Source organism: Euprymna scolopes, chromosome 38, assembly GCF_053919585.1.
Source record: "Euprymna scolopes isolate OS-2025 chromosome 38, ASM5391958v1, whole genome shotgun sequence".
Taxonomy (NCBI): Eukaryota; Metazoa; Mollusca; class Cephalopoda; order Sepiida; family Sepiolidae; genus Euprymna; species Euprymna scolopes.
The window spans coordinates 72,698,261-72,720,337 of NC_136519.1; the positions used below are offsets into that span (position 1 = coordinate 72,698,261).

Consider the following 22,077-nt stretch of genomic DNA (forward strand, 5'->3'; position numbering starts at 1 on the left):
TTTCCATTTATTCCTTCATCGCTTTTTAAGCTCCTCCCCCACCGTTTCATGTTTCATGTCTGGCGCACCCCAGCACACAACCTGATTCGACGTCTTTGTTCTCCCCTCAACGGATCAAATCATCCTTATCAAATGTTTTAACTTTTTCAGTACGCGCCCGTATCTAATCTTAACCCCAACACTAACCCTAACCCTCTTTTCCTCTCCTCCGCTTTCAACTCTCATTATCGCCAGAAACCACACAGAACGGCAAATAAAACCATCGAATCGAGAAAAAAAAACTAATCCTAAAAAATACATAATGCTTTTAACTAAAGCTATTCACAAGGGGCGTTCCAAATGCAATGCCTCCTATTTTTATTCTATCCGAATGGGAAAATGGTTGCGTTAACCCCACTTTTATTCAAAATACATAACAATATAAAAAATACGTAATATCATTAAAATGTTCAAACCTATTAAAATATACACTAATTAAAAGCGCGCAAAATATTTAAAGTGCACAGTCCCATTAAAAACGCACAATCTCATTAAATACGCTATGCTGTACAAATGCATATTTCCATTAACAATGTGTTACCCTATTAAAATGCGTAATGAAATAATAAATGTGCACTCCCCATTAAAAAAATTTAAAAACGTATTAAAGTTTGTCTTGTTTTCCCTTTATGCAGCGAGTTAATATTCTGTTTGTAAAATCTTACCCTAAACCATTTTTTCCGTATTACATATTTCCACATTAATAGTTTTTTTGTTCCTCCATATGTAGTACAATGTTGTATGTTAAAAATTACACCTAAATACTTTTGCCTATTACATATTTTCAAGTGATTGCCTTTATTTGAATCCCAACATTATGATAACATTTTGTGTTAAACTATTTATTCTGCTTCATATTTCCAGATCGGTGATTTGGTTAATTTCTATATACCAAGCGAAATCCCATTAAGAATGCGTAACTCAATTTCGAAAAATACATAATCCCATTAAAATAGTTTTATTATGAAGAGGATCTTGCAGTTTGCTTGATACATTGCCATAGCCATCAAACACAACTCCTTGAATATTACAACTTGGCCATCTACAAAAAACTATCACAGAATCACAATCTCACTAAATATGCAGGGATAAAATACTAGTCACAGAAAGGAACCTAAGTAATCTAAGAATTCAGGAATCGCTACTATTACAGAAATGCAACCACAAAATAAACAACAGGCCAGAGCTCGATTGCAACTGCTTTATATAACCACGTAAGCACTAACAACAGTATTAATAGAGACAAACAATATGCAAATACTAATAATAATATTTAAAAAAAATAAAAAATAGAGAAATAAGATAGTTAAATAACGATAACATATACATAGAGCAAAGAATAATACAGAATAATATTAATTGTTATATTATACATTGTTATAGCAAGTTACTTTTCTTCGACCTTTATTACAAAAACAAAACAGATAGAAAGATAATATACGTATGCACGTGTGCGCAAATAATTACATCTATATAATTATAAAACTCAAATGACCTTGTAACGATGTATGTAACCCACTTTCCGGTTTACGACATCCGGTTGCGCTTGCGCACATGACCTGCGCACTGAAATATTAAAGTTATTATTTCGAAATTATTATTTAACACGGGAAGAGTGGGGTTTAAAATAACTTAAACGTAACACATATATCAAAATTTGAATTTAACTATAATAAGTATTATGGTATCTGTTCAGTGCACATTTACCTATAAGTATAGCCAACCACTTATAATTTAGTAACTGTAATTTTTTTTCAAAAATAATCAATTATAATAAACAGAACGACTCATAGAAATCTATCTATATTCTTTTTTCATTTTAATATACTTTCATAGAAATGTTTCTGTTATGTCAAAAAAAAACTATTTTCTTTACGCCACAAGTGTCACGCTCATACATGAATTCCATAGCTAATATAATATACTGACCCAACGGTTCACGGGTAGTCTAGTAAGTAACTAGAATTACACCTAAGTGAAACACATAATACTATAATTATTACAGATAAATGTTTCAATACTATTTAACAATAGCAAACATAAATTCGAATAAATATTTCAAAAATAAATTTAACAAACACGTGATGTGATGCTGCTGTTTCCGACTTCCGGCATAAATACACTTCCACCGAGTGATTGCACGCATTTTTATTTTTATACTCTCTAAAGATGAGGCATACCTAGAAAATTTAGGGAACTTAATATCACAATACCATCCTGGTTCGCCAGATGTTGATAAACACATATTTTATAATTGAAAACTATTGAAAGATTCTATTTACCTTGACTAATAGTTAAACATGGTTCTTCTACAAAACTGCATTGCCATAACCTTCAAATACAATTCCTTAGTTTTATTAAACTTCTATTTTTTTCTGTATTAGGTTGCTTACACTGTTAAATATATCACATGGAAATCCCCCCACACTTAATTGTTTATATAATCATCACAAATCCATTAAAATATCTAAAAAATATCTATGTATAGTCTTGATATGTCCTGGTAACGCATTATAGTTATTGATTTCCTTTTGGTAATAAAATCCCGATATTTGTATGTGTTGAACGATAAAATGCTGCTGCTCTTTTAAATATTCCAATAGGATTGTGTGATGCTATCAACGTTTTCCCCTCAAGTGTTAGGAGTAAAAATAGAGGACACAAGTTTATCAGCAGAACAGAAATATAGGAAGTTGTTCACCAAGGAACACAAAAGAAAGCTAGAGTAATATTGTTAATCAAAGTAAAGCCGTAACGGGAACGAAGGATAGAGTAATATATTTTTGAGTTAGTTTAGGAGTGGCTATGAGTTTTGCAACAGTTTACGACAGTTGGGAACAGTTTATGGATATTTTTGATTGGAGGACAGTGTCCACTGAAGGAGTTGACAAATTGACACAGTTGAAGAGGGCTTAAGTAGGTCGAGATGAGCTTACATCAACTGAAGAACACATCCTCTACAGAACGTAGATTTGAACTTTAGCATGAAGAGTTGTCGACTATGTTCTCCCACACACATACAGAGTGCAACTGATATTTGCAGTTTTTTGTTTCGTTTTATTTTCTTCTTTATACTTGTGAACTTGTACGCCATCGTCGTGGCAGGTGTCAATGTGAGAGATGACGACACGGCTAGAAGAGAGGACGAAAGAGAAAAACAGGAAGCACACGTAGTTTTACCATTCTCTATCATTGGTATTCTCGTTTTTTTTTTTTAGAATTCAAGATCACCTCTCATTTTGCATTCTAAAATTCTTTAATTCCTGCTATTAGCATTTTTCTTGTGATCGCTTTTTTTTACCAATTCCATTTCCATAATTGATATGTCTTGCAAAAGGTATATATTTGCTTAATGTAGCTGAGTGCACTTAGCTACAAGTCGAGTTATAATCGAGTAAGTCGCCTCACTAAGCGGATGGTCGTGGTCGAAGCTGGTAATAACCCTTAAGCGTTAGGCTTTCGGCGTATCTTTCGGTGTCTCGCTTAAGTTCCTCTATCAGTTAATATTTATGGCTTAATCAGTCAATCATATTATTGTTAGGATGGACCCGGATGTATTCGAATTACATCAATGCTATTCTTCCATGAAAGTTGATTACCATTGACGTGAATATTCAAATTTGATCTGGACGTTTATAAGCCATTTTCATGCGTGTTTCAATATAGTAGACTGTATTATTGCATAGTATATTGTGATATTACCGGCGCCTCCTTCAAGTGTTAAGAAGTGCGAGAGAGAGAGAGAGAGAGAGAGAGAGAGATGTAACTAAAGAAGAGGAAATCGGTTTATCAGGAAAACAATAAGGTAACAAATTTGGTTGGTGAAAACATAATAGATAGGAATTTGTTAACTGAGGTAGACAAAAGAGAGCTGAGATGCAGTTGTAATCGAGGTGTGGCGGTGAATTGGACAAAAGCATCTGAAATATATTTAGAATTAGTTTTAGGATTTGCGATGAGTTTTACGGTAATTTTACGACGTTTTGAGGGTGTCGGTGGGTTTTGTATTGTTATTAATATTATTATAACATGTGTAAAATATTACATATAAAACCTTATTACATGCTTTCATATTAATGACCTGATTTAAAACTTTTTAGTTACTTATTTAGCAGTTTAAATTAAACATTACATATTGAATGTTTAGATAAGCTTTTTGTCTATATCTTTTCCTATTATACATTTCTCTATTAGTAACTTTATTTCAACACTAATATAATGATTTTTATTCTTTTCAATTTTCTTATTTGGTTTTTGCTTAGGGTAGAGTATCCTATGTTAAACGGTGCAATCGAGAGATTGTCTTTTAGAGTCAAACTGCACCATTTAATTACAATTGTTTATATCTCACTTGGTTCACCGGGTATATGCGCCTGTTAGTTTTTTAAATTATTTTTTTTTTTTATCCTTCTATAATTACTAATGGTTGGATAGCACTACCGTTAAAGGAGAAAGTTAAGCACCTTCTTCCCTCCGCTAGACTGTGGAAGGCCCTTGGGCAAGGTCGAGTGCCCACTATAGTCCCCTATTAGGGTAATGTAAGGTCATGATTGATGTAATACGGAAGCACTAAGGAATACTTCTGTTCATGGTTTTGATCTCATTGTGGTGGCCAGAAGATCTCTTTGGGTGCGATAGTCAAGACAATAGCCAAGTATGAGCACTGCTCGAATAGCAGTGTCAGAAATTTCGTGAAAACTATTGAATAATTCCACCCGCCATCTTTCGAAGCTTATAACTCCTTGAAAAATGTCATTCAACCCCTAATTTTTTTTTCAATTAAAGGAGCAAGGACCAAGGTTTTATTAAAAAACAAAACACAAAAACAACGTGTTTTTTTTTTTTTTTAAAGGTTTTAAACTTTGGACTTTACAGGTAAATTTCTAAAAAACACTACGTTTTTTGTTTTTAAATTTGAATATATTATTTATTGATCTTTTATCTTCAATTTGTGATATATAAAACTTTGGTACATAAATTATTTACTTTTTAATAGACATTTGAAAATGGGGGCTGTGAATTTAAAAAAAACGTTTGTCTAAAATATTATATTCGGTTTATTGGAAAGAGCATAAAATTTCACATTGACCCTGAAAATATCGTAAAAAATAGAATCAATAGAAAAATTTTGATAGATTTTTAAAGTTTAAAAATTGAAAAATACTGAACTCGTAATATTCAATTAATTTCATTACTATTTTTTTTTTAAATATTTCTATTACTTTTAAAACAACTTTAATAGTTTATTTTGGAAGTATAATCCATAAAGAAAATAAACAACCCACATTTAAAAGAGAAATTACGAGTTTTTTTAATATTTTCTTTGCAGTTTCGTGTTAGGGGTGTCCAAAATTCCTACAAAAATTCTGATACACCTACTGCTCGAACAAAAAAAAAATTGCAGCCTACTTTCTGTAGAACTGTACAGAAATTTGTGGCAATACATCAAGAAACAACGTGAATGGATTTGTGAATGATCTTTTGAGAATTAATAACACTGCTATTACCCTCTTTGCCGGAAATAGCTCGAGATAAAAAAAAAAACAAGGAATTACCTCATGGGTGTTTACTCCGTTCTGGTTTAGTCTTGCTAAATTAATGTAAGTTAATTTGGCTGACAAAAGAGGACGAGTAGTTATGTCGTTGGTCGGCATGTTAGTTGGATTGAAGGTCGAATCTTGTGTACAATTCAAGAAATAATACACGAGTAAAAAAGAAAAAAAAAACAGTTCGATAATTAATTGTCGGTTGGAATAATAATTTCAGGTGTTAAATGTCCATCAACTCAAAAGAAGTCATAATTGAATTTGTCGTCAATCTCAAAGTTGACAAGAGGATTTAAAGGGCGTTTAGTTACGCTTCATGGTACGGAGACACATTTTGAGTTGGCAACGCTTCCAAGTTCTTTCAACAACTAAATCTAAAGTCAAATTCCCGCCAAAGGTGCAACTCCTGCTTCCGGCGGAAGTTATAGCATCAACCAATCAGAAATCCTGTTTTAACCGTGTTATTTCTTACATATGAGCAACAATGAATTCACGAATGTTTCGAGGTAGAGGGATAGATGGAGAGTCAATGCCTGTACCTGAATGAATGGCTGGAATAATGGAGATCCTTCTCCAGTTTCTTTTCAAAACGTACATAAGACGATATTTCGTCAATAAAGATTGTTTTTAGAAGGCGAAAATTTAAAATTAAAATAAATCACAGAAAATATTTTATCATGCAAATATATGGTTTATTCTAAAGATTAATTTTTGACATTTATAATTTAAATTTAAATGCAATTTTGAGCATATGACCCCACGAGTGTCCATATATGGCATAATCTAGAAGTCAAACATTCACAAATCCTACACATTAAATTTAGCTGTATTCCGACATTTATGCATCAAATAATATCTTTCAAGTGGTCTATTGTGTTTGGTTTTCAGCGTAGGCATCTTACACATCCTCATAGAAAATAATCTAATGGGGTTAAATCGTACGAAATATGTGACTAATAGATAGGTCCATTTCGTGAAATTATTCGTCCATCACATGTTTCAGTAAGTTGATCGTATAACTTGCAATTTGCAAACGCTGATCGTGCGTCAGTTTTTTTTATGATGAATTGTCAAACTAAGCTAAATTCAAGATAATCGAAAGTTGCCAATTCTGCAATTAAAAAATAGAGTTGAACTCCACATCTTGGAAACTACTATAACATATTGTGTCAAATCTTATATATGTTTTGTTGTTTTGTAGTATATTTGGTTGTTTTGTCGTATATTTGGTTGTTTTGTCGTATATTTGGTTGTTTTGCAGTAATTTTTTTTTTTTCAGTATATTTCGTGTTTTTTGCAGTATATTTAGTTGTTTTGCAGTATATTTCGTGTTTTTTGTAGTATATTTGGTTGTTTTGTAGTATATTTGGTTATTTTATAGTATATTTGGTTATTTTTTTAGCATATTTGGTTGTTTTGTAGTATATTGGGTTGTTTCTTTTTAGTATATTTAGTGTTTTTTTAAAAATATATTTGATTTTTTTGTATATTTGTTTTTTTTTTGTAACTTATTTGATTGTTTGTTTTCTAAATCGCGTATGAGTTAGGGTTTTTGTACATTTGGTTGTTTTGTATTCAAAATCTTTTTCTTATTACACACTAGCACGGTGACACGATGTTGCCCGAGATTGAATGATGATCGACGAATGTTTCACGCTCTCATATTTTTATTGTCCTCAAACTCTATGAAATAGCCAATTTTTCCGTTGTATGGACGCTCGGGGTGAACTGAAACCTCACCATATAATTATACTTTAAACTTAATAAATACTACACTTAGATCTTAGCCAGAAAACCAAGAGTATATTTTAGTTTCACGTAGATCCCAAAAGCGACATCTTTTAATTTTTTTTGTTTTACATTGCGTCTTCGGTGATCGGGAGATCCTATTTATTAAAAAGGAGGATAGAAGGTGATAACATACTACAAAACTAAAAATGAGTATAAATGAGTAAACATTAAATGAGTATTAAATGAGTAAGCATTAAATTAGTATTAAATGAGTAACCATAAAATGAGTATTAAATGAGTAAACATTAAATGAGTATTAAATGAGTAAACATAAAATGAGTATTAAATGAGTAAACATAAAATGAGTATTAAATGAGTAAACATAAAATGAGTATAAATGAGTAAACATTGAATGAGTATAAATGAGTAAACATTGAATGAGTATAAATGAGTAAACATTAAATGAGTATTAAATGAGTAAACATTGAATGAGTATAAATGAGTAAACATTAAATGAGTATTAAATGAGTAAACATAAAATGAGTATTAAATGAGTAAACATAAAATGAGTATAAATGAGTAAACATTGAATGAGTATTAAATGAGTAAACATTGAATGAGTATAAATGAGTAAACATTAAATGAGTATTAAATGAGTAAACATAAAATGAGTATTAAATGAGTAAACATAAAATGAGTATTAAATGAGTAAACATAAAATGAGTATTAAATGAGTAAACATAAAATGAGTATAAATGAGTAAACATAAAATGAGTATTAAATGAGTAAACATTAAATGAGTATTAAATGAGTAAACATTAAATGAGTATTAAATGAGTAAACATTAAATGAGTATTAAATGAGTAAACATTAAATGAGTATTAAATGAGTAAACATAAAATGAGTATTAAATGAGTAAACATAAAAGTAATATTAAATGAGTAAAAATAAAATGAGTATAAATGAGTAAATATTAAATGAGTATTAAATGAGTAAGCATTAAATGAGCATATAGATAAGTTAATTTAAAGTTCGTAGCACGTTATCGCCTATCCTTTTCTTTAATAAATAGATTAATAATTCGATCGAATAATTTATTCCGGAAACTGTGACACGCGTACGTTCGTTAAAGGTACTACGGTATTCTCAAATTTGTGACTTTATTTTCAGATTAGTGACTTTATTTTCAAATTAGTGAGTTTATTCTTAAATTAGTGACTTTATTCTCAAATTAGTGACTTTATTTTCAAATTAGTGATTTTATTCTTAAATTAGTGACTTTATTCTTAAATTAGTGACTTTATTCTTAAATTAGTGACTTTATTCTTAAATTAGTGACTTTATTCTCAAATCAGCGACTTTATTTTCAAATTAGTGATTTTATTCTTAAATTAGTGACTTTATTTTCAAATTAGTGACTTTATTTTCAAATTAGCGACTTTATTTTCAAATTAGCGACTTTATTTTCAAATTAGCGACTTTATTTTCAAATTAGTGACTTTATTCTCAAATTAGTGACTTTATTCTCAAATAAGTGACTTTATTCTCAAATTAGGGCCTCTATTTTCAAGTTAGTGGCTTTATCTGAACCCCCGCCTGTTTAAACTTAAGATGATATATATTTTTTTATTATACATTACATCTAAATTCTTTATTATATTACAAACTAGCATGGAGACCCCGCGTTTCCCGGGTAGATATGAAGTTCGGTTTGGACACAGCTACAATAAAAAGAAATAACCCAGAAAAAGAAGTACGTGAAAAACTCGCCACCAGAAGAAGGATACGAAAGTAAGAAGCTATTCTCCGGATATTGAGCACTTAAGCGAACTTCTTTAATGCTGCCTTTGTCTAGAAAGATTTATCGTTATGGTCTGTTGCAATGAAAAACAAACTGAAAATAATTCAGTTTTGTAAATAACAATGTAGACTTTATATTAACCGAAAAAATGATTAGTTATGACTTATTAAAACAAAAGAAATTAGCAATTACGATATCAAAAAGTCGCATTACATAACCTTCGAAATAAGAAAAATGTTTTGTTTTTGATTTTAAAAAATGCCAAATAATACAAAGTTTGAAATCTTTTAACCCTGTTTTGTTTTTTATCGTCATCGGATTGGAATTTTTGTTTCTTTTAAATAAAAACTTGACCTTCAGTTTACTTAAACCTCCGATAAAAAAAAAATTGAAATAAGGAAATTATTCATCCTCTCGGCCGCAATTGAAAAACAATCCTCTGTAAAAAAGAAAAAAACAAAAAACAAGACCACCCTTACGTGTACACTCACTTCAAAACTAAAGCTTGGTAGGCAACCCCTTAGTCAACTTGACCACAAAGCTGACTTCAAATTTATTGAAAAATCTTTTCGTTGGACGAATTCAAAAAATAACGTTTGACACATGCACATTTGTTTAGATAAAACAATTTTTTTTACCCTCCCTTCGTGTAAAACTTTATCTCTATACATAATAATTGACTATTTTTTCTGATTCTCACATATTATGCGGCTGAGGGATGGCTTTTTAGTCGCGTGAAGCGACTCTATAAGTCACTCCGTCAGTCGGTCGGTCTGTCCGTAACGCTTTTGTGCTTGGCCTTTTTGGTTAAGATCAAAGGTCTGTTGTTAATAGATGCTGTTCTTAGCTTTTTAAGCCTTTCTTGGCCTTTTGACCAGGATCAAAGTGTAGTATCTGGCCCGGAAGATGCTGCAAGCTATGACTAGCTATGACTAGCAAAGACCAGATGTGGGGGCAACCCCACATGCCTGACCATTAACCAGCTCCCATTTCCCACCTCTCGGGAGCTGGTCCCCTTTTTCCCTTCCTCCTCCCTTCACTCCTCACATTAAAAATCGGCCTTGTGCCTAATTTGCTCGGTGGGGGAGCAAATAAACACCATCTGGCCCGGAAGATACTGCAAGCAAAGACCATATGTGGGGGCGCTGGCTTGAACTCGACGAATCATATTTTGTGGAGAACATTGATCCGCCGCTGCCTAGGGAGAAAAGAATGGTTTTTCTAGCGATACTAGCAGTAGCGAGGATGGTCATATGGATCACACGCCTCAAGCGAGTCTGCGAAGGGATATCTGTTCCGGATCGGGATCTGATCGTCTACTTTAAACATCTGCTTAAAGTAAAGATCAGATGCGATTGGAAGAGGTTGCCTCGAGTGGCCCTTGAAAAGAGGTGGGTGCATAACGCTAGCTTGTGCATCCGACGAGGCGCCAAGTTACCACCATAGGCATGGCACATGCGGTACTGGGTCCTACGGAGCCCATCCCGCTAGGCTAGACAAATAAAAAGTAAAGAGACTCTTGACTGGTGGTACAAATGAGATCCTGCACCCCGATTTTTTTGTTTTTTTGGCACTAGAGAACCTTTCGAGGCTACCCTATCACTACCCCACCCCCTATCTTTTTGTTTTATCATCCCCTGATCAACCCCTACTCGAAGGTCGCCACCTAATATATCCCCCCCCCTTTTTTGTTTTTAACAATCTATTTATTTTACTCCCTACACCCGATATGAATCCTTCCCAATCCCCATTAGGGATCTCTCCGCTTGTTTTTGGTGCCCCGGTAAACAGTAGGCGATCTAACTTTCTAGATTAGCTCAGGGAGGGATCTTACTAACAATGCACTAGGACATTTTTATTTTTTTAGTATATTTCTTCTAGATTTCCCACTCCCCAACACGAACTGTTTTTCTTCCAAATTCAAGAACTTTTTATTTTCCAATGAATTGAACTTTTTTCACACACACACACACACACACACACACACACACACACACACACACACACACACACACACATTTTATTTAAAAAAAAAAAAATGCACACACATACAGAAATTGTATATATATATCTTTTTTGCAAAAACGCTGGGGTTTTCATTAGTTAGTTTAGATTCCACAGAGTGAATGAGGTATTGTGGTAAATGTTACCAGTCAAGAGTAAAGTCGCCAAAGACTCCAATTCTTACTTTAGTTACAAAGACCCTGCAACACTCCCCTCCCCAGATCTTATAGGGCCTTGTGCCTAAATTTGTTTTGTCTTTTGGAGATTTTACTTTTTTAAACTTTTAATTTTATATTGAAATTTTTTTAATTGTAATTTTTTCTTTAAACGAAATAAATTAAATATAAAGACCATATGTGGGGCAAACCCCACATATAAAACTTTGGTTAATGTAGGGGAAACCCTTCTGACCAATTGTCACTATCCAGCTCCCTACTCCCCGGGGAGTTGGTCCCCATTTCCCCTTCACTCCTCATTCTAAAAATCGGCCTTGTGCCTAATTTGCTCAGTGGGGGAGCACATAAATACATCAAAGTGTAGTATCTGTTCCGGCAGATACTGCAAGCAAAGACCATATGTGGGGGCAACCCTACATATAAGACCTTGGTTAATGTAGGGCCAACCCTTCATACCAATTGTCACTATCCAGCTCCCCTACTCCCCGGGGAGTTGGTCCCCATTTCCCCTTCACTCCTCACATTAAAAATCGGCCTTGTGCCTAATTTGCTTGGTGGGGGAGCAAATAAATACCCTTTTCTTGGCCAAGATCAAATTGTAGTATCTATTCCGGCAGATACTGCAAGCAAAGATCATATGTGGGGGCAGCCCCACATATAAGACCTTGGTCAATGTAGGGGCAACCTTTCATACCAATTGGCATCATCTAGCCCTCCTACTCCCCGGGGAGTTGTTCCCCATTCCCCTTCACTCCTCACTTTAAAAATCGGCCTTGTGCCTTATTTGCTCGGTAGGGGAGCAAATAAATACCAACCCCACATATAAGACCTTGGTCAATGAAGGGGCAACCCTTCATACCAATTGTCACTATCCAGCTCCCCTACTCCCCTGGGGAGTTGGTCCCACTTTTCCCCTCCACTCCTCACTTTAAAAATCGGCCTTGTGCCTAATTTACTCCCCCACCGAGCAAATAAATACCCTTTTCTTTGCCTTTTGTGTTCTTACTACATGCTGTACTTATTGTGATATAAAGTGGGGGATCACTTTTCTGTATTAATTTAATGTAAAATGATCACCCACTTTACAACCAATCAGTCTCAAAGCCATTGAAGTTATTCTTCAGATCATTCAAGTTGTTTTTGAAGGATTCCAGTTATTTTTTAAGCATTCAAGTCATTCTTAAGGTCATTCAATTCATCCTTAAGTTCATTAAAGTCATTCTAAGTCATTTACTTTTTATTTATTTAAGTCATTTCAGCCCATTTTTCGGTCATTTTAGTTTATCTTTAAGAATTTCATGTCAATCCTACATTCACACATTCATTCATTACACGAGAGCACGCGACTAATGGCTATCGGCCTTGTTTAGATCGTTCTGGTCTTGACTCGGTCCGATGCGACTGACAAAAGTTTTAGTGACACACACACACACACACACACACACACACACAACCAACGTTTGATTTTTATGTTTTATGTTTAATATAAAAGCCTTTATTTAAAATCCCAAACACTGACAATTACGATAAAAATAAAATATTACTTAAAACACCTGATTCGACTAGATAATCCTGTCTGAAGATACTGGCTTCCTGACTTAAAATAGTTCAAGCATTATTATGTTTTGTTTCATTTTTCTTTTATAAAACTCAATCATGTTCTGCAAAGTCAACAACAAAACTATCAATTTTCCTCTACATTGCAATCAAAGCCAAACCAAACAGCACGAATAAACATTTGAAGATATGGAGAACTTAAATGAGGACTTTTCCTAAAATTATTAGATGTAGCATTAAATAACACGAAAAGGATTAATATGCCGTAAAACAAAACAACCAAACCAAACACAATAAATAAATATTTGAACTATAAAATTTTTCGAAAATTAATGGATTCGGCGGAAAAAGGTTGACATGCCGTAAAACCAAACAACCAAACAGATAAATCATTTTTCCTATAAAATTCTTTTAATTTGGATGCTTTATTTAAAGCTTTACACGTTGAAAATAGCATTCTCTGTTAAATTTCAACCTAAGCCATTTTACTTACTTGTTTACTATAATCGATATATCTGTATATCCATTAAATGTGTTCTAATATATACAAATATGCATATGTACTTTTCTGAATCTTTTAGATTTGAAGTTTGTATTCATATCATTTGGATTCTTCGGGCTACTGTTCTCTGTCTTGAGTATTATTTTCACAGGGTTACGGTCGATGTAACCTCCGACCTTCTTCAGGTGTATCTTGTCGAACTTTGAAATCTTTTTCTCTCAGACTCGGGAATATGCACAGAATTTTGAACATGGACTCTTTTATTTAATCTGCGAGGGTAGCATGCTCTCGTTCGGTCAGCCATGATTGGGTAGAAGTCCTAAGTAATTCACAATTGTATTTTTGAGTGACGCCAACACCGAGAATTGAACCGTCACCTTCCAGAAGAGTATAACCTTTACAATTAAATTTTATCAAGTACGCTAAGGACCCTTGGCGTAGTGGATAGAGTACTTGGTAAAAAAAAAAAACCTAAACGCCATCACTTGTAGGGATGAGGAATAAAATATGAAGGGCTATATCTACTTTAAATCCTCATTCTGTGAAATTTACCATCATCATCATCATCATCATCATCGTCGTATGAATCCGAAGATTCTATTGTTGGCATTGGTTTCACTGATATTTTTCTACTCAGAATTATTTCTACAAAGATATCGGGTACTTACAAGAGGGACCGCGTGAAGGATTCTAATGTCCTAAGTGGAAGTAATTTTTGTGGAACGAATTGGATTCGAACCTGGAACTTTAATTCTCAACGGATCTGTATATTTTTAATAAACGATTTCTAAAAATTCGTAGATTTTCGCACGGGTAATTTATATATATATATATATATATATATATATATATATATATATATATATATATATATATATAATAAAGTCCCCAGGGGCAATTCAAGTATAAGGGTTAATAAGTACTATGACGATCAATGATGGTGGAAATTGATTTGATGGCTCATCAAGAACTTGTTTACGTTAGGCTTAAAAAACACCATGCTATAAGCAGCTGGGAAGCAGCTCCTGAGTATTGTGTTCCACATTAAAAAAAAAAGAAAAGGTGTCAATGAGAGAGCAATAAAGAACGGTCTAAGATGTTTTATTTCAAGAAAGTTTAGTTATAAAAATAATCAGTTGACGCAGTGTTTTCATGTAATTGACATCGTATTTTCCGTTTTAATTCAGTTGTTACGCCATTTTTTTTTCAAGTCGTTTAAATTGGTTTTTCATTTTTATTATGTTTTTCAGTTTGCAAAACTTGTATTGTTCGGTACTTGGAGAGCAGCAAATACTGTCCGATCTGTGATGTCCTGGTTCACAAGACACGACCATTACAACATATTAGGTAAGTGAGAGAAACGATTAACATATATATATATATATATATATATATATGTAATGTTGCAATATATAATTAATATTATTTTTGTTTCAACTATTACCAATAATATTATGAGAACTAGTAATAGAATTTCTACCGTTTAACAGGTTTGTTTCATTTGCTAACAATTCCTTATACATGTTGAAATCAATTAGGTCTATTTTTTTCTGCCGGTTGAAATGAACGCTACTGCATTGAAAAAAAGCTTTAAAACATAAAAACAAAGTTAAGAATACAAGATTCTTCTTCCACAAACGGTAAAAATGATTCCTTGAACTCTTTCGAACATTGTTGTCAGAAATGAACGCTGTCAAAAATAAAAATTTCCAGTTTTTTTACGACATCTTTCGTTTCCGTTTCGATATTTTTGTAAACAAAACCGGAGGGCCGCTTGAAATAAAAAAAAAATTACATCAATAAAACATCGTTTTCATACTTCAACCCCCCCTATATATATATATATATATATATATATATATATATATACACACAAACACACACACACATATATATATAGACACACGCATATATATATATACACACACACATATATATATGCACACACATATATATACACACACACATATATATATATATATACATACACGCATATATATATATACATACACAAACATATATATACATATACGCATACATATATACACACACACATATATATATACATACACACACACACATATATATATTAATACACACAGATAAACATCTACATATATATATATATATGCATGCATATAAATATATGAAAATTGGCATGTATATAAATATATGAATATACGCATATATAAATATATATATATATATGCATGTATATAAATAGATACATATATATGCGTGTCTATAAAATATACATATGGATGAATATAAATATATATAGATGAATATATATTGGCATGTACATAAATATATATATATGTGTGAATGTATGAAAATATTTATAAAAATATATATATGAATGTACTAAAAGAATATATTTTTAAATATACATGTATTTATATATAAATATATACATCTGCATGTATATATATACATATATGTGCATGTACGTATACGTATAAATATATATATGCATGGATATATGTGTATAAATATATATATGCATATATATATATATATAGAGAGAGAGAGAGATAGATATATATGCATGTATATATATATGCATGTATTTGTATATATAGATATGTATGCATGTATTTGTGTGTATATATATGCATGCATATATGTATATATAGATATATATGCATGTATATATGTATATATTAAAATGCATGTATGTGTATATATATATATTGATATATATGCATGTATATTTATATATAGATAGATATATATGCATGTATTTGTATATATATATATATATATATATATAGATAGATAGATGTATATTCATGTAGACATATATAAATATATATATATATGTATACATATAAGCATGTATATATATATATTCATGTAGACATATATAAATATATATATATATGTATACATATAAGCATGTATATATATATTCATGTAGACATATATAAATATATATATATGTATACATATAAGCATGTATATATATGCATGTACATGTATTAATATATATATGCATGTACATGTATTAATATATATATGCATGTATATGTATTAATATATATATGCATGTATATGTATTAATATATATATGCATGTATATTTATTAATATATATATGCATGTATATGTATAAATATATATATGCATGTATATGTATACATATATATACGCATGTATATGTATAAATATATATATGTGTATATATATATGCATGTATATAAATATATATATACATGCATATATGTAAATATATATACATATGTATATGTACTTATATAAATATATATACATATGTATATGCACGTACATAAATATATATATACATATGTATATGCACGTACATAAATATATATATACATATGTATATGCACGTACATAAATATATATATATACATATGTATATACACGTATATACATATGTATATATATATGTATATGCATATATATGTGCAGGTACATGAATATGTATTTATATGTACATGAATATGTATGTATATGTGCAGGTACATAAATATGTATATATATATGTGCAGGTACATAAATATGTATATATATATATATGTGCAGGTACATAAATATGTATATACATGTGCAGGTACATAAATATGTATATACATGTGCAGGTACATAAATATGTATATACATGTGCACGTATATAAATATATATATATATGTGCACGTATAAAAATATGTATACATATTTTTCTGCACGTACACAAATATTTATACCTATATATATGCACGTCTGAAAATATATATACCTATATGCACGTGTAAATATATATATATACACTTGTGCCCGATATTATTCATACCCCTCGGATCTTTGAGATTTCTATAAGATTATTGCTCAAACCAGAAGGTAGACAATATTAAAGGGATTTCAAACAATAAATCAAGCATAAGCATTTAATTTAAACTCAACAAATAAATAAATTATGCAAGTTTGAAACATTATACAAAGAAAAACAATAATGACACTAGTTCAAAATTATTCATACCTCTCTTACTAATAGTCAATAGCATGCCCTTTATTCTTAATAACTGCCTGTAACCGTTTTGGATATTTATCAACAAGGTTTTTACAAGCATCAACACTGATTTTTGACCATTCTTCAATGCAGTAGTTCTCCAAATCCCTCAAATTTCTAGGTTTCCGCTTTTTAACCTCAGTTTTCAATATGTGCCAGAGGTTTTCGATAGGGTTCAGGTCGGGACTCTGGCTAGGCCATTCCAAAACATTAATTTGATTATCCTCAAACCATTTCTTGACTATTTTGGCAGTATGTTTTGGATCATTATCCTGTTGAAGGACCCAGTTTGGTCCTAAATGGATCTTCTCCGCATCCTGTCTAATGTTTTTCTGGACTATCTCCAAATATTGCTCCTTCTTCATGGTTCCATCTATCTTGACCAAACTACCTGGACCACTAGCCGAAAAGGAGCCCCAAAACATTAGGCTACCACCACCATGTTTCACCGTGGGTATGGTGTTCTTTGGGTTGTAAGCTTCTCCTTTCTTCCTCCAAACGTAAGAAGCATCCATATGGCCAAACAATTCAATTTTTGTTTCGTGAGTCCACAAAATACTTGAGAAAACGGACTCTGGAGAATTCACATGGTTCCTAGTAAACTTAGACGTGCTGCAAGGTGTTTTCCGGTGTGCAATGGAGTCCTTCTTGGTCTTCTTCCTTTCAGACCATTTTCATGCAGAGTCCTTTGCAATGTTTGCCTTGATATTTTTATGCCAGAAGACTCCAGATTTTCTAAAATGTCCTTAGTAGTGGTGGTTGGATTTGCATTAACACTTCTTACAATATTCCTGGTGGCTCTAGCAGACAGTTTCCTTTTCCTTCCTCTACCAATCAAGTTGTTTGTTGTGTGGTGGCTCTGGAATTTTTTGATGATGCTCTGTACTGTTGCTGTAGGGACCTCAAATTTCTTGGAAATTGACTTTTAACCTAAACCATCCTTATGTGAATTCGCAATTTTAGTCCTAAGATCATTACTAAGCTCTTTTTTCTTCCCCATTCTAATAAATTTTATTCTTTTATTGGTTTTCAGTTGATATCATTTTAATTTCTGAAAAATGCAAAAAACGAAATGAAATAAATCAAAGGTTGTATAAAAGCATTCAAAATAAGAATCAAACAGGAAACAAACAGTCAGAAACTCGATTAATACTGAAAATATAAGGGGGTATGATTATTTTTGAACATTGCAGATTTTATAAATAGCTGTATATATCTTTTATTACAAGTATCCCGAGATTTTAAGATGACGAAAATGATCAGAAGAGGTTTATTAAGAATATGTATCAATATGGACGTAAACAATAAATTCTAACAAAGTTACACCTAATAAACTCAATTTTCAAGGGGGGGTATGAATAATATCGGGCACAACTGTACATGCTTGGACATGAATATATATACATATATGTATGCAAGTATGTAAATATATATATATATACATACATATATATGCACGTATATATACATGTATATATATACATAGTATATTACTATGTATACTAGCACCATGTGTGTTTGTGTGTTGGGGTGGAGAGGACTCCCATAAGGCGTGGTGAAGGCAACCTTTCTAGGAGAAGCAAATCTCTGATTAAAAAAAAAAAAAAAGCGGGAGACCAGTACCCGCATTGAGCTGGTCTGCAGTTTAACTTGTTGCTGGTTATCTTGCTCTTGCTTGTTGCTGGATCTCAACATTTTGAACCGAGAGAGAGAGACTTAGCTGTCGTACAAAGCTAAGACTCTGTAACATCACCTGTGTATAGATACTCCCTCAGGCATTTGTCTATAAAAATGGTCCTGTGGCGATGGAAAAGTTATGACGCATGGAGGCTTGAAATGCTGGACACATGTAATAATTGATCTCAATGACCGTCTTCAGTATCATGCCTGCGTGAGCGCGTGAATTCACCAGTAGAACTAAGAAAAAAAAAAGTCATTTCTGGGCTCATGGACATTAAGTGTCTGAGGGAGTGGCACTCGTCTGACAAGACGTTTGCAATCATCATCATATGTATACATATATCTAAATATATGCATGTGTATAATTATGTATACATATATAAATTTATTTACGGATATTATGTTTATATATACGAATATTGTATAACAATGTTAGTGTTAGATCTACTATGTACATGCTCTGATAAACACAGGAATTTCAGTGCATTTACATCTTGTAAACTAAATTACACTAACGTTATATATATATATATATATATATATATATATATATATATATATGTGTGAATACATATATATGATTATGCCGTATATATATATATATATATATATATATATATATATATATATATATATATATATATATATATATATATATATATTTGTGTGTGTTTGTAGTATAATAGCAGGTCGCCCGGTAATTCATGGTTGTAAAAATACGCTTAAACATCATATCCTAATTCATGAAGATGTAGTATTTATTATTATAGAAATAATTGTGTATTGAGTATTATATTAAAGTTTATTTAAGTATTATCTAGAATGGTTTATGTGTATTTTTTTACGCTTTAATGCTGGTACACGGTTGTAACGGACTTTTGCAATAAATTCATCATTGCAATTTTTTTACTCATCACCTGATTAAGGAAGATTCAAAAACGAGTTGAAAACTTTATCGGTTATGGTGAGTTTCTGTTCACAAGCAAGTAGAACGTGAAATCACTGGCCGCCAAACTGAAAGAATGAGTTGAAACCAAACATGCATAAAAGTAAAATTGTTGCCAAAATATATGTATGCATAGATATAGATATTTATATATTTATAAATAAAAAATATCAAAACTAAATACTACCAGAAAAAAATGCAAATAGCCTAGTTTCTTACTGAGCACTATCATCACAGCAGAGGTTATCTAATTTGTTTCGTTGACACTAGTGCTTATTCTTGTGTAGACAATAACAATTGAGTTTAGTCGATAAATTCGAATCGAGTAAAAAATAAGCGTTTCGCCTTGTAGCGCCTTTTGTATAGGCCACCGGCAAATAATATATGAATTGAAGGAAAATTACATGTCTACGAATGCGATTTTTCTGGCGTTGACTGTCAGAGTATCCAACGACAGGAATCAGGAATAATACGTGTTCGATATATATATATATATATATATATATATATATATATATATATATATATAGTAATTTATAAAATATATATGGCGATTAAGCTACACTGAATATTCTGCGTTTCATCCACTGTAGGATTCGTCAGGCTTATGCGCATAAGCCTGACGAATCCTACAGTGGATGAAACGCAGAATATTCAGTGTAGCTTAATCGCCATATATATTTTATAAATTACTAACTAGCTCTACCTACGTATTGAGCACTTTTGAAGTAAATACTTAAAGTTTGCGCATAAATCTATACTTTCGTATATTAAATTTGTGTGATTAAATGAAGTAGTTATATATATATATATATATATATATATATATATATATATATATATATATAAAGCTAAACGTCTGAGTGTGTGTCTGGTCACGAATAGGCTCCTATATAGTTGACTATTATAGAAAACTGATTACATATAATGATAGAAGATGTATCGAGACACAGGAATGGGCATGTTTAATTTGGCAGAACGGTGGTTCATTAAAATTGTGTTGTCGTCGTACGCGCCTGGGCCACAAAGTATAGAAATAAAAAAATTTAAAAATTAAAACGTTTACGAGTGTTTTTGATATAGATGTACATAAGAATATTTTGATAAGTATGTTTTAACTTAAATAATGGTGGCCTCCATAGAATGGAAATAGGCACAAACTTTAATAAAGACTTTTCATATCTATCTGCGTAAGTATATTTTGATAATTATGTTTCAGTTTGAAGAAATATGGTATAATAAAATTATGGGGTGTTCGTTCGCACCTGACCTCCATAGAATAGAAATATGTCACAAAGTTTAACAAGGTTTTTTTTAATATAGATCACCAGAATATTGTGATAAGTGTTTCAGTGTGAACAGGTATGGTATAATAAATTATGGGGTTTATCTATTTTATTTTTACTTTCATCATATTTTGCTTTGGTTTTGATACCCCCAAATTCGAAGCTATCTCTTTACAAAACCTTCCTTTTCATAACCTATCATACTTTCATAAATCAAAGTCCATTTTCTGTAGGCTGTTTTTACACCCAATCCACGACGGGTACTTTTGCTAGTTTATATATATATATATATATATATATATATATATATATATATATATATATATATATATATATATATGTGCGTGTGGGTTGTATAAAATGGCGCCCAAAAGTTGTTGTTCAGCCATATTCTACTCAAGCAATATTTGGGTGCCAATTTATAACACAGGACTGCTGAAATAAAAAAAAGAGACCGCTCGGCGAATGGTAAAAGATATCCAGAAAGATCTGAAAGAGAAAAACTCTGTCGTGTTCAATCAGACGAGCTTCAATAATGACATGCTGCCAATATATACAAATATTATTCCGGTTTCTTAAGCGTATTTGATATATAGTTGAATAGAAGAGTTCTCGTTTTTCTCGGAGATTTATTGATTTGACGCGCAATTACTTTGGTATCTGCTATTGAATTATGTATTATATAATCAAAAGATGTTATGTCGACTATTTTTTAAGCGTATTCGATTGTTATCAATAGTAGTATTTTTTGCTTTTGAAGACGCATTGTTTGGTTGTTTACGTTTTAATATATATAT

General features: G+C 31.5%; 1 protein-coding gene across 3 annotated transcripts in view; it reads left to right on the forward strand.

Moving 5' to 3' along the window:
* The window catches only part of LOC145263180 (uncharacterized), a 481,342-nt gene that overhangs the window by 426,949 nt on the left and 32,316 nt on the right, over positions 1 to 22,077 (forward strand). For all 3 annotated transcript variants that reach the window (XM_080120227.1, XM_080120229.1, XM_080120228.1), the window contains exon 3: positions 14,607 to 14,703. In XM_080120227.1, coding sequence (XP_079976353.1) covers positions 14,607 to 14,703 — 97 coding nt within the window. The remainder of the gene's footprint in view (positions 1 to 14,606; positions 14,704 to 22,077) is intronic.